Source organism: Cygnus atratus, chromosome 8 (genome assembly GCF_013377495.2).
Source record: "Cygnus atratus isolate AKBS03 ecotype Queensland, Australia chromosome 8, CAtr_DNAZoo_HiC_assembly, whole genome shotgun sequence".
In the NCBI taxonomy this organism is placed as follows: domain Eukaryota; kingdom Metazoa; phylum Chordata; class Aves; order Anseriformes; family Anatidae; genus Cygnus; species Cygnus atratus.
Genome location: NC_066369.1, coordinates 24,114,707 through 24,129,909, shown reverse-complemented (window position 1 = coordinate 24,129,909; position 15,203 = coordinate 24,114,707). Strand labels below are relative to the sequence as shown.

The 15,203-nt window shown below is 41.1% G+C and overlaps 1 protein-coding gene across 1 annotated transcript in view; it reads left to right on the top strand.

Annotated features, from left to right (window-relative positions):
• Positions 1-8,553, top strand: part of TRABD2B (TraB domain containing 2B) — a 279,578-nt gene extending 271,025 nt beyond the window's left edge. Inside the window, exon 7 of the mRNA XM_035537684.2 lies at positions 8,073-8,553. Coding sequence (XP_035393577.1) covers positions 8,073-8,295 — 223 coding nt within the window. The 3' untranslated portion in view covers positions 8,296-8,553. The remainder of the gene's footprint in view (positions 1-8,072) is intronic.
• Positions 8,554-15,203: the final 6,650 nt, after the last annotated feature.

The window sequence follows — 15,203 nt, the reverse complement described above, 5'->3', positions numbered from 1 at the left end:
GATTGCATCACTGGCAAGATTTTTACCATTCTAAGCTCATCTGTATATTCAAACCTTGATGTTCTTGCTTACTTTGGCTATAAATACTGCAATCATTATCTGTCCAATGACCAGTGGAAGAAATATTTGGTTATTTGAGCCATGATGATGAGTGTCTTAATTGCACATACAAATCAGGTACACAACCAGATGTGTACAGAGGGCGGGGGGGGAGTTTGTGGATGTTTTTGAGGCCACATCACTATTCAGGCTCTGGCGAACACATCCTGGCTCAGACGTCTGCGCAGAGCCTGTGAAACAAAGGGCTCCGAGCTATCCCCTGTAAGCAAGGGCCAGGCCCTGGGTAAAACTTGGATGCATTATCCCGGCTCTGTGATTGCCTCGTCCCAGTGCGGAATCACAGGGGGATATTCTTAGGATATTAGAGAATCATCAAAGCATTTCTTAGAAGGGCAAAGGAAAGAGCTAATGTTGTCATCTCCTGCCTCAGGACCACCCAGACACTCTGCAACAAATCATGGGTCTTCAGCTACAGTATCTTGAATTATTGTTCACAGGGATTTTAAAGAATTTCATTTCTTTTTTTCTCCTTTCTTTCTTTCTTTCTTTCTTTCTTTTTTCTTTTTTTTTTTTTAAGGATGACATGTAGTTTCCTGACAGGCTGGTTTTAATAAGGTCAAAATCTTTGTTGTTGCCAAATCAGAGAGGAATATAACATCTTTAAGTCATTAGATGGGAATGGGGTAATTACTCAGAGGGTGTGCTTCAAAGGTTATTGGTTTTTACAGCATTCTGTGTATTTACACCACTCTGCAGTTGTCTGAAAAGGAGCTGCGGGCCTGATTCTGCTGCTGCCACGTGTGGGTACAGGATTTGTGGGTGAGATATTTGCAAGGTTTTCTTGCAGCATTTCAGGGCAGGAGGTTGAATAGGGCCATATGCAGTGTCCTGTAGGGACGGGGGAAACCTAAGCCTGACCACAAGGTACAAAAAAAACTTTCCCACCTGCCGAAAGTTCAGTTCAGAAACGTGCCTTTGGAGTGCCCTGTGCTGGAGGTGCTTCTCACCTGCTCTTTCCCTACCTGCAGATCACATGCACCTGTCTCTCTTTGCACCGCTCTGTCCTCATGCCCAGGGGACCCACAGGCCATGGCACTGTGACAGCAAAGTCCCCTCCTCACCTTTCCCCATCTCAGATGCAGCATTCCCCACGGCCTCCATCGCTTCCCGTCCATCCCTCTCCCCTCCTCTGGCCCCACAGCAGATGATGCGCTTTCCCCTAACAGCATGTCCCACCCATGCCTGGAAGGACGTTCTGCCTTTTAGGATGTCTCTGTAGCATTCTGCCTCGATGCGGGTGGATGTCACAACAGGGCTAAATTTGTCATCACAAAGGTGTTCTGCAGGTGGCCTGGGCCACCCAGACCTGTAAGTTGTAGCAAGAGCCTGCAAAACACTCCACAATCGGTTCGTGCCGGCGGTGTCACGCTGACACGTCAAGGCCTCGACTCAGATCAGAGTCAGGGGAGGAATAGAAGTGAAGCGCTTTAACGAGGTTTTGACAGTTCATTGATGGGTGATGTGGGGATAAAAACAAAATCTCCCATCTTCCAGCCCCTGGCCCATCCACAGAGGGGGCCAAAACTGTACCAGAGACATCAGAGACATATTCTTTCTCCTAGAGATATGCCGTGGTCCTAACAAAGAGTGGGGCTATCAGAAGATGCACTGCCCTTTGCCTCTTCACGGGGGTTGGAGACTCCCAAGTGCCCACTTTAAACAGGGGAAGAGCTGTCTGTCCATCTCCATCAGAGTCAGAGCCTTGAAATAAAGCTGGATCTGAGCTCCAAGTTGCTCTCAGGTGGGGATATGGTTCCCATTTGCATCTCGTCGGAAGGGAGGCTCAGGTGGAGAGCGGCAGGTTGTTGAAATGCCCCCGATGTTGTTGCTCGACCCCTTTATCGACAGCGTGGCTGCAGCTGCCTCTCGGTGACTGTCCGGCTGTGCTGCTCACAGGGAGGGTGGATTCTTGCTCTGTGGAAAACAACCAAAGAACTGGGCTCCCAATAACCCCCGGGTAAAGAGAAAATAATACAGATAAGGCTCTTCCTTGGCTCATCCCGCGTTCTCTGTTGGCCACAAAGCAGTGTGTGAGATTGCTCGCTCATTGAGACATGCAAAGGCAGTTTACTACACTGCTGCGAATGAGTAGTGGCCTCCCCTGGACCAAAATCCAATTCTTTAATCTGATCCAGGTTGGATTTTTTTCCTTTTTTTTTTTTTTTTTTGATGAACTGAACCTTGCCAAAGCATGAGCCTTTTGGCCTTGATCCCATAATGGGCTTTAGGACGTGCTGAGTTGTAGGTATGTGAAAACTAACCTTGCTGGGAGCACTCGTGCTTGCAGTGCTTAGCGTCCTGCTAGTCTGGGACCAGGAGACTCAGCATCTTGCAGGATTTATCCCTCAGGCTGCAAGAACAGTGTCGATGAGAAAGGCAGCGATTAAGAGAGTTATAAAGGTTGGGAAACTGTAGCTTATGCTGATCTAAAGAGTCCCTTCCAGAAACACATTAAATCTTAATCTAAAAATATCAGGAGATGGGGACTTTGCATTCCCTTTGAGAGGTTACAGTAATGGTCTTCACATTTAAAACCTTGTAACATTTCAAGTGTGATATTTTCCCCCCAGCTTACTCTTTTTTCCTTTTGGTTAAACACCTATGTTTTTGTTTTGTTTTGTTTTGTTTTTGTTGTTTAGTTTTGTTTTCGTTGTTTTGTTTTGTTTTCTAGAACGGTGGTCAGACTTTTTTCCAGGCAGCTTGTTTACATACCACAACAGGTTGGTCACAATGTTTTAAGCAGATAGATTTTTCAAATCTTGATTAGTAAGTTTTGGTGACATAAATAAGTCTGGTTAGTTCCAAGAATAATTGTCTTCACTAGCAGGACATTATTTCTGATCAGCAGAAAAATTGTGATCAACTCCTTTCACATCTGTTCATTAAATGAAAAGGAAAAAAATAGCGCAAAATTTGTTTGAAAAGAAACAGGAAGCATATGCTTAATATCACTTAAAAAATCAGAAGGTTAACATCAAATCACAAATGCAAAACAGCCATTATTGTATTTACTCAAAAAAAATTTCCTTCAGTTTACTAGCTTATTAGGTTTTCAGTTGAAAAATGCATGTTTTCAGGGTTCAATCTATGCTGGCACATCATCTTGATAAGCTTCTTTCATCAGATGTTGTATTGTAAGAAAGGCTGTCTGAGTCCACATTTGTTTACATTTATTAAAAATACTTGTCATGTGTTTATATAGCTCCTTTGATCCAGAAAAATCCCCAAATACTTTGTAAGTTATGCTTAAAAAGGCCACTTCCTCTGCCCTGAACAGAAACCATGTTGGGACAGAAGGATGGCAGCAGATTAATTGTGCATAGAAATATCACCGTAATTGAGCCAGTGCTCGCTCCTTCAGTGCACCACCGGTTTTCCATCAGCTTGAGAACAGTTACTGGGAGTATAAGAGTGGTTTGGGGGGCAAAAAGCAGTCAAAAAAACATCTTCCTGGAGTTCGCAGAGGGGCAGCATGTGAAGTAAGTGGCTCCTAATTGGGAGCCAGAGCTTCTCATGCACTTTCTTTTACTTTGCCAATAGAGAAGCACGGTGCCTACTGCACAAAGCACAGGGCTGGTAATACCTCAGAGAGACCTGCAGATCCCAGTTTGGGGCAGCTCACTTCAGAGAAGATGCAGATCAGCCAGGCAGAGTCAGGGGAGAAGAGAAGAAAAGATGGAGGGAGAGCACGTGAGGACTTGCAGAAAAAGGCAGAGGGAATTTTTTGTTTAAATGAGAGAAGGCTGGGGTGAAACGTGGTTAAGTCTTCAAGATACGTGAAAGGCTGATGAGAATAGGAAAGGAATAAACTTGCCTATGGGGACAAGAGGAGTCACGAACTTGTGCTGTAGCATGGGATATTTGGTGAAACATTAGGCAGTAATTCTGCATGTCAAGTCTCTCTGCAGAGACTCTTGAATTGCTATCACTGTAGTTTTTTTTTTGAGACTGGATTAGACATACATGTCAGGAGGGGCTTAGATCCTGTTCCTGTCTTTGGGACACATGTGCCAGAAAGTCCCTCTTGGCCCCATCTTCTGTGATCCTGATGCAGTGTCACTTGTGGTCAAATGTGTCCTGCTTATGTGAATAAACCAAGTCACACTAAAACTTTATTTGTGAGTTCCTTGCAAAGTCCTTGCAAACTAAACCAGAGCAGAAATTCCCCCAAAGGGCTGTGTGTGTGTTTGTTTTATTTTTCAATCTTAAAATGCTCCCACATCATCAAGGTGCTTCAACATGCCCCCAGCGTAAAGGACTTGACTCATTTAATTGGATTCAGTAGGGTCTGTTCACGAAGCATGTGCCTGGGGCCCCATTTTTTGGGAAAGTTTTACACGTTCTAATGGTGGTAAGACAATGTATGACTAATGCACTGATTTGAAAAACTGCCCTATTATCTGATCAAAAGTACAAGCTCATGAATATGATACCCCAGGTCATTTGGCTAAACGGTACCTGGAGTCTTCCAAATTTTTAAAACAATCCCATACACAGAAGCAAAAAATAGGCATACGAACAGTGGAGCCAGTGGTTGCCTGTTCATCATAGCTCATGAGGAATGTTTTATTAAAGATGTTTTCATCAGACACAAAAACCTCAAACATGGAATATCCTGGGCTGGCAAGAGAGGGTGTGATAATAATTTAGATTATTATCCTCCAGATCTGTGATTCATTTATATTATTCTCTGAGTACATTTCAGGAATGATCAAAACCTCCCTGAGGACAGTGGAAAGTGTCCGGTTGAGTTCAGGGGACTCTGTTTTTGCTTTCATCTGAGGGTCAGTGAGATCCTATGTACAGAGGCAAACAGGCTCAGAGGGAGTTTGGAGACGCCATCTCCTGTCACCCAAGCCACCACTAGGATTAGTTTGTAATCTCACATGGCTCTCTAGACCTCCTCCACAGCCCGCAGGAAGAGAGAGACCCCCAGCCACACTACATACCCTTAGGGACCTACACGGGAATGAGGCAGACCACCTTCTGGAGAGGCTTCTCGCCATGTTTGCTATAGAAACAGCTGAGTTACAAGCTTGAACCAGAGGTTTTATAAGGAGTTTTGTAGCATTTGTTAAAAGGGTCATTCTCGCTAATTATCTCTAAACTACCTTGGTGGTAGGCTAGCGTGCTAAAAGTAGAGCTGCATTTAAGGAAATATATTATATGGCTAAACCAGGATTCCTTTGCTATTAGTATGCCTTGTACACAGGCATGGAAACTCACTGTTATTCCCTCTTAAATCACTTAAGGATTTTTTAGTAACAAATAACTCCACCTAACAATATTTGTCCTAACAAAGAAGCGTTTATAGAAATTTAATGTCTTGAAACCAATAAATGACCTCACTGACTGAGAAGAGGGGTCAAAAACTTCTCAGGTCTTTTGACAGGAAACCCTGGATTTTAAGTAAATTGTTTTCTTTTTCTCAAAAATACCTTATTTTTTTTCAAGGGAGGAAAGAAAAAACAAAAACAACAAAAAAATTGACAAAATACTTCTGGTAGTTGACTAGAAGATGGAAGCACATCATACAGAAATGCAAACTGTTGATTTAAGGTTTCTTTAGGAATTCCTTAGAGATAGTTGGCTGATGAATGGGCTCAGTTCCCTGGCCAGCCTGATCCCCTTCCCCAGACATCTCATACAGTACGTCCCCAAGGTGCAGAAAGGCAGTTTGTGCAAGGGACATTGTAGTCTCACTGGCGGATGAAGCCATAGAATGAGTCAGGAGTAGGATATACCCAAAGTGTATGCAAGTCCCATATGGCACTGTGGCAATAATTTTTAAATTGAAGTTGAAAACCAGACCCTTCTTGCAGTCTGAAATTTAATTTAGGGCTAAATTGCTTATTTCTGTAAGTGACAACCTAAAGAAGATTACAAGTGCCTTACCCATACATACTAGGGAAAAGTGGTGCAGGGTAAAAACCCCGAAGCTGTGTACCCTCTATCATCATTGCTAGATCTGTGCACCACAGTATCACTCAAAAGGATAAATGAGATCCGGATCAAAGGTTGGAGCATGACTGCATTTCTGTTGAAGTACTCAACATGTGTAGTTTTGTCAGAAGTATGCTTTAATGATGCTTTATATTCGCTGTGGGTATGCCATTCATACTTGATGTTACATACATTACAGGAGCTTGAATAGACAGTACCTAATCTGGCATCATTCTTGCCAGCACTAAATTAACTGCTCAAAAACACCGGACAAATCTGAAACAGCAGCATTAACGTATCCCAGATCTATTCTTTTTATTAAGTGGCTGCAGCAGTTTTGATGCAATAGCACAAGTTCTGAAGCTGTATGCCCTGTATCATCAATTAAAGATATAAACCAACCACTTATTATGGGAATTTAGATAAGAGCTTTCTCTAGCATGGCTTGATTTCAAATTCTTTATTTACAGCAGTTTGTAGCTCTGGAACAAGTACCACTTCTCACTGTCAAGAAATAATGTTGTTTAGATGTATTATCTGCTCTCATTAAGCAATTCCCATGTCTTTAATTATAGACTGCCTTTTCTTTTTGCTCTAATTCATTACACATTAGTTAAGATCACTTCTAGCAACATAACAACTGTCCCACCCAGAAGATGTGGTGACAGTGTAAAGAATGAGGGAAGAACTGAAATGAATTATTCCAAAACCCGGGGTGAAGTGTGACACGCAGTGATTGTCGGTTGCGTTTGATGTTGACCTGCCTGTGCGTTTACCAGTGCCCTCTTCTGGGTGGACTCTGATCTTCTCACGGTTTATGATTGACTCCATGCTTCTGAGGCGTCCAAGCTAAAAGCTGTAACTGATGGTGATGGCGATATGCCATCTTATTATTGCTCAGACAGAAAAAGACAAAAGCATTCACTGCTACTAAATTCTCTTTCTGCACATGAATCCGGAGCAAGGTATTGCTCCTTTTGTCTGATGTTATGCAATACGCAGCTGTTTTTCCTCCAAGGTCAGGATCTCAGATACAGTAGCTAAATAGTTATAGGACTGCATAGCTTCTTACCCCATAACAAATTATGTGAGGGCCGTTTTAGTAACCCTGAATCCCCTCTATGGAAGATTTAAGAAGTAACGCAGAAAATCTGCAAGTATTAGTGTCACATCTTGTTTTCAGAGGAACTTGTCTTTTTTCTTCTTGCTCCACAGAGGTGCCTTAACTCCAAAATCCACCTTGCACAGTCTGCATGCAGTTATGCTGCTCCATGACAACTGGTGGATTATGGATCATCTAATACTGGGTGCAAAGGAAGCATTTTATGAAATGGAGATTACAATTTAAAACTTCCTAATTGATTGCAAATGGATCTTTTTGACCTTCATTGTCATGGGAATGGTGATGAATTCCAACGTGCACATTCAAAGCAAAGTACTGACTCAAGCTACAATCAATAAGCAGTCGCACCACTACTGAGGCAAAGCCACAGCCAGGGAAACTTCACATTGAGTCTGGTTTTGGCATTATGGTAGGATCCAAAATGTCTTAAAGCCAGGAAAAGAAAAGAAGCTGCTTGGTCTCCTGTGCTCAAGGTTATCTGTTTTGTAAGGGGATCCCGGGAAATTCTTTATGGTTTTGAGACAGGGGAAGGAAATGTTTTCTGATCCTCCTGGACTTAGTATCCACTCCATGGTGGGTAAGGCATGGCTGTGACACATGCCAAATTTTGAGACCTTTGGTGGCAATGAATATCTAAGAACATAAGAACTGGGTCATCCTGGTGGATTCTACCAGCAGCCAGAAGCTGAGGGACATCCTGAATCAGATCTGTTTCCAGACCATCACAGTTAGTGTCCCCTGGGGATCTCCCTCCATGTCTTATACATGCAAATAATAATAATAATTGTGATTGTCATGGTTGTTGTTACTACATATAGAATGACAGATCACAGAGCAGAAATAAGGGCTCTCCTGTTTAATTTCCTCCTCTTTTGTTTTCTCGTAGCACCACCACGTTGCCTTCCTATATCAGGATAACCAATGGCTACATCACAGTCAAACCTCCCATTTGGATTTCGAACCGGCTGGATCAGAGACCACACTCAGACCGCCCATCCCAGCCTCAGCCAACGAGCTCAGCTTCAGCCACCATTTTATGGCCATCAATAACTTCTCCTCTCTACGTGGCCATAGCTTCATTTCTTCTGAATCTACTGCAGCCTTCCTGACCACATTAGTATTACGTGCAATCCCTTGGAATAGAGAAGAGAGATAATTTATGAATGAATTGGAGGTTATGACAACATTTGCAGACTGGACCTTCTCAGTGAATCAGTAGTGCCTTCTAGCTGATTTTGTCTCTTTGCCCAGATAAGTTTTGAAACTCTAAAGCTTTATTGTAACACTGACTTACATCTTCTTTTTGTAGAAGGATCTTTATTTCCCATAGTGCTATGGGGTTTTGTAAAATATTCATGTTCATATAAAGAAAAAAAAAGAAAAAGAAAAAATGTATTTATTCGACTGGTAAACTTATTTTTTCTTGTTGTATATGTTAATAACATCCCTAGTAATCAGTAGTGATGGTGAAACAGATAAATTAATATTTCCTATATTTGTTTTCTAACTGACAACTCTGCAAATGCCTGAACTGACACCAGATGAATGGCTTGTTTCTTTAACCATTACTTTCTACAGCAACTATCCAATAAGTACATTTTGCTGCATTTCTGTATTTTGCTTTTTAAAAAAATTATCATTAACATAAACTGAATAAAGCAGATCCTGCTCTCTGTGGCCTATGCCCATTAGAAAAATAGGTGTGCATTCTTAGCTCAAGTCAGCTGCTGCAACCTAAAATTTCAGATATTTTTTATGATTTAGTAAGTCATTAGTCAAAATAACCCTCTAAGATCCCCTGCTGTCTTTAACTCAACTATTTAACTTATGTGGAAATTATCAGTTTCCGTCTTTGCCCTGGGATTAATTCATTATCTAACTCAAGACATCTTTTTCTTAATAAAAGATTTCATTTTAAATCTGGAATTTTCCCACTGGAATTATTTTCTTCTCTCCCTCATCTTAAATAAATACAAGCCCACAACCTTTCCCAGCATAAATGAGACCAGAACTTGGTCTGTTTATAGAGTATAAAGATGCAGTTTCCTGCTAATCTATAGAACTGCTTTGCACCAGTTATTAATGCAAGTGAGCAACCTGCAGGCAGGGAAAAAATGTATAGAAATTCATCATCATCCTGCTATTGTGCTTAGGGATGGTATCTCCATGATGAATTATGATTTGTCCAAAATTATTTCAAGGCCACAGGAACCAAGCTCCTGTGTCATGGAGATGTGCGAGAACTTTCCTGTTTGTAGACTATGGTGCTTCTGTTGACTATGATGGAAAAATTAAGACAATTTGAACATAGTGAAAAATTTGCTCACTTTCCAAGCAGCTATTTTTCATTAATCAGATGAACAACATCTATGGGAAAAAAAAAACAAGTCCATCTTTAAAACTACCATGCTTAATAAGGCATGCTGATTTTTTCCCCAACAAAACAAGATGAAAAATCACTTTTGATACAGAAGTTTCAAACAGAAAACTAATTTTGCTTGAAATAGTCTTTTTTTTCTTGAAGTCATCTACAAAACAAAAATACGAAATCTGTGATGAAAACATCTTAGTTAAAAAGAAAATTTAAAATTTAATTTTTTTTAACTGTGATGCAAACCTTTTTTTTAATGAAGAAGTAGTGCTTTTTCACCTTGAAAAAATAGCAGATAATGATGGCAATAACAATAATACTGGTAAAAATCCGACTGAAAACAGTCATGTCACTTTCCCAGCGGCCTTGCAGCGTGGTGGTGTTCAGGACTGGAGACAATTCTATGTAATCTTCAAGTCTCCTCAGTGAGAGATGGTTTAGGATTCGTGGTTTGTTTGTCATCATACCAGTTAATTCAAGAAAAGAGTTTAGGAAATTGTCAGACTGTAATACACGTATGGTTTTATTTGAAACCATGATAAATATTGAGCTTTTTCACCGTGCATCCCAACCCACTGCTTTGCAAAGGCAAGGGAGAATACAGATGGCTTTTTTGACCTACTGCACACCATGACCTCCAGCTTTTTTTCTACTTTTGTCAGAAGGATGTGTAGATTTGTGGTCAATTTAAGTGGGTACAGCAGCCAGTGCTGTAAGCTACCCCTATATTTTAAAGTACAGCAGTTGATAAGGCTGAATGGAAAACTTTGAGCTTTGCCACAAATGTGAGCTTCAAGCACACCCTGTGCATATTTTTATATTGTGTATTTTGGCTAGCAGAAGATTAGAGATGTTAGTTTTGGAGAGAAGCCATTCACCTTGCATAATATTTATTGCACTGGGCTCGATATTGGAAACATATTTTGAGAACTTTCATTTCAGTTTTATTTGCGCTATTACTCTAGAAATGCCTTCATTTGAATATAATAGCTTAACAGACCTTCAAATTCAACCTCAGTGCGCTTAAAAAGATTGGTTCTCCTGCTGTATTCAAGACAGAGCTCAGACCTGAATAGTAATGTATTATTCATAAAAAGGGAGCTGAAAATAACATAGGCAAATCTTAAGGGTGATGATAAGTTACATAGTAAAAGCAAATAGCCAATGAACCAAAACCCATTGAATTTTATTTGTTATAATCTGATCAAGTCCAGAAATGATTCTATGGTACCATCCCAGAAATAATTCCAGGTGTTGGAAAACTTACAGAATAAATAGGCTAGACCATATAAAGATAAGAGAGACAAAAAAGAGCAGAAAACAGAATCAGCTTGTCCAGGACCATAAGGAAAACCACCAACAGGACCAAGACTGGGATTTACAGTTCTCTTGTTCCTAACCTGTGGCTTTCTCCAAAGTCCTGTGAGGCTTTTAGGAATATAATGAGCACAGGTGTCACCGCACTCACAGCTGTCACTATACCACACAGAACAGTCACTCAGTCACTAATGAGTTTTTCGTGAATCACTTCTCCATTGGACAGTAATGCTAAATACTTACTAGCTCTGATATCACGCTATGTTTGGATATCACAGTATGTAAATAGCTTGGATATCAACGTATGTTCTGACATATTTGCATTTCTTGGCATTTTGTCTGTAATTCCTGTGTAATGAATGAATGTTGCTGGAGGTCACCGAATTTCAATTGTGCTCGTCCCCAGTGTTTGTCATTCTGCAGTGCAGGTTTCAAAGCAAGGTGCCTTCTGGGTTTGGAGTCAACACATTTGACTTCTGCCAGCTAAAAGTGTCTAGCGCACCCAGTCATCTGAGCTTCCTCTGATTAGGGGAGAAGAAACCACTTGTGATAAATTTAAGATTAAATAGCTTCCCATAGATCCTAGCTCAGGAACCCCATGTGAACAGCTATAGCGCAGTTCACTGACCAAGAATTTCTTTTATTGTTGCCTTTCCTTACGTGTGACTTAGGGTAACTTTTTTTAATCCTTGGCATGTAAGCATGGCAATAGTAGAAAATGAGACCCTCACTGTGATTGATAGATTATTTATTCATCAACAGTAGCAGCTCAGTATTAATTAAAATACACCAGTACTGGTGTGTTTAGCACAGATCTATGCACATCCATTGCCAATGGATCATGACTATAATCCACGTGAGTTTAGAGTGTGTATCAGATTTGATGCAAGCTCTTGAAGTAACACTGACTACCGGCTTCATGGGACTTCAGTTTTATTCTGTGGGTTTCTCAGAAAATGGGGAGCCAACTGTTTTGTCTTTCCTAAGGGAAGCTCAGATTCCCATGAAATTGCAAGATTCCAGGAGCAGGGGATTTAAAAATAAATGAATAAATTCATGCCCACGATGTAAAACAGCAAACTTGGATGGTACTATTTACCCGTGAGAAACACAACCAAGAGAGTCGTGCAATGTGTAGCAATCAAGGACATTTTGTTGTGGTTGAGTCCAAAGCTGAATGAATGCATGATTCATCCTTTCAACTCAGCTACAGCTGACACTGCTGCAGCTCACAGTACCTGTAATGGTAACATTATAAAGGAATGCTAATTATCTGTCAAGCTATTGCCCCAATAGAATAAAATATCCCATACCACCAGCAATAGAACTAACTTCTGCTGTTTCATTGTTTTAATGCTTTTCTTGCCAGTGTTTAAGTATAGATGCTGTATTAACATGCATTGCCACTTGAAGAACCAGCTAGTAAGCTGGGACAGAAGGTATATTATATTTTATGACTGATGTAGTTCTCTGCAATCCCTCGGGCTATTGAATAATGCAATACCTCTTCTGGAAATAAATGATGAGCGTGATTTATAAATATGCTTTATACAGGTGTCAAAAATCTGCTTTGTTGAACTTCCCTTCCCATTCCTCCAAGCTCCGCTGTGATTTAGGAACACCCAAGGTACAGAGCTGTGTATTTATCTAAGTTCTTCAGTACACAATTGTGGAGAGAGACGGAGGGACAGGCGGCGGGGAAGCGAGAATTTAACCTATGTTTAGTGCATTGATTAGTCAAATGATATGTCCCAATCAGTCATTACCATGTACCACTGTTAGGGAGGAATTTCCTATCATACATTTACATTAGAGAAACCAAAGTGCCAAAGTCATTATCTCAGCATAAATGTTATCATTCCTAACTTTGCTTAGTACCATATTTCTGTATTGTATCCAAAAAGCATATGAGCTTGTCATATCTCTGAAGTGATCAATGTTCCATGGAGTGTGTTAGATTTCAACTTCAATTTAGGCTTGTTTCAGCTTAACTGGAGCAGAAAGCCAATTTCCTAATTTTGAGCGTATGGGTGTGGGTATGTATGTGTGTGCGCATGAGCGTGTTTTGTCCCAACCCAAATGCAAATTTTCCTGTGACTAGCTTTTCAGGAGGTACCTTAATCTAACTAAAACCAGTGAGATCTTTCCAATTAGCAGTCAATACTTTTCTGCCACAGGAATGATCAGCCGCCCTGCAGATCCATGCTCTCACTGAATTTTAAATTGCATGTTTGTCAGTTTTCAATTCAAATGTATTTCAAATATTTTTTCCTGTTCCGCCTCCTGCTTTTGTGAACTGTTTTGAAGAGTGTAATAAAAAGATGCTTTCTAATATTATTTTGTCAAAATATTTTTGTAGCATAATATATTAATAAAATGTTATTATAAATCCATAGCACAAGAATCTTGTATGTCTGAGTTCTTTCTTTTGCACCACAAGCTAGGGAATCACTGAAAAGGGGAATATTCAGTTTGCAGCATTTCCTTTTCCTCAAGACCAACATCTGATGAGGAATTAGTTCTCTGGGAAAGGTTTCTTGTAAAATAATTCAAATAAAAAATAAAATAAAAATTAAAATGGAGCAGTGTCTCCCTTGGGGATGGACCAGAAGCTACCTCTCCACACCAAAGTGCAGAGACACAGAAAGCTGCTCATTTTTCTTGGCATATTCCTTTCTGTTCTTGCATCCACATCCGGCCTCGCAGCTGACATTGCAGGCTTCTTCCTGGTCACAGGACTGTTGCTTGCTTATTAATTAGGTGCTAAATCATTTGCTCTTTAACACACTATTTTGGAGAGGGCTCCACCAGCAAAGCTGGTTTAGAAATATCCACCACAGGAAACACAGTGCAAGTACTTGAGCTAGTTTGAACTGGGCTAACTAAGGCACAGGAAGGGATCGCCACTGAAACACAGCGGGGAACCTCTCTAAAAACATGGTAAAAAAGATCCCATTGCCCAAAATACACACGACAATCTCCACACTGGGTCTCTGAGATGGTCGAGAGAGTCCACATGGTCCAGCCCTGGCCCTAAGCATCCCTGCCCCTGGCCAGCCTTGCACTGCCAGCTATTGCTGGCCCTCACCAGCCCCAGTCTGCCAAATCCTTTTGCTCTTAAGTGTTCTGCTCAGCCACAGGTCTGAAAAGCTGAAAAACCTTCCATCAGCACAGCCAGATAGTGCCTCAGTGGTGCCGTTTGCTTAAGCTTCTCCTTCCCTTGACCTCTCTCTGTACTCTTAGACTGTAATTGCAGCTTTCTACTCTAACGTGAGATTTTCTTGTTTATAGATTTGCACTGGGAAGAGGGGAAGCTGTGATGAGAAAAGTTCAGGGTAGACAGTTTGGGTTTCTTGTGGAATAGCTCGGGATCTGCGCTGCTGTCCGGCAGCCCGTATCCTTTTTAGATCAGCGCTTTCTGAGACGCTCCAGTTCCCAAATCGCCCGAGTGCCAGCCACGAGAGCTCCCCTCGCTGAAGGGGCTGGGTGTTAAGTTAAATGAAGCCTCACTGTGACTCCATCTTTTCGTTTTGCTCAGCAGTTTCCAGTATTTTTGGCTTGTGAACTCCCAGAAATTTTCCAGAGTGCAGACCACCCCCTGCCCCAACTGACTTGTAATGTACAGAGGTGCCATCTCTGAGTCTTCTGTTGCAAACACTGCAGAATTAGGCCAGAGATCCCCAGGGGCCTGGGGACCACAGGCAGGTGTCCCTGAGCCAACGTCCTGCACCCTTCTCTTGACCAGGCTGAGGATGGTCATGGACAGCTGCATGGTGCAGAAATATCCAAATGCAGTCTGCTGTGATATATATCTCTTGATATATTTTTTTCCTTTTGATCACTTTGGGCTTTAATTAAAAAGCAGAATATTCTTGGTTCTCTCTGTCTGAAAAGCATTTAAGTGGGTGAAAAAGATTCCCAGGAGAGCTTTTGCTTTTGAAGGAGTGGGGAGTCATTTTCTAGCAGAAAACTCAAGCGTAACTTGTGTGTTTGTGTCTTCTTTCGTCACAATGCCTTTTTTTTTTTTTGGTTTGATCTGCTTTGCTTTGCCTTTTTTTTTTTTGGCTTTCCCTTCTACTCCCTTCTACTCCCAGTATTTATTGACAATTGATCTTATTAACTTACCCTATACTAATAGAGCTTCCCTGCTGCCTATTGCCTGCTGCCTGTTCTTATGAAACTCCTAGAAATTATTATGCTTGAGACCTCCAACCCCATGTAAGCAGTTTTAAGAATTGCTAGCCAAAGTGCGGTTCCAGTAGACAGCGATCACATAACTATTGTTCTAGAAACGAGTCTACAATGTGGCTTAAAAGCAAATGTATTGAG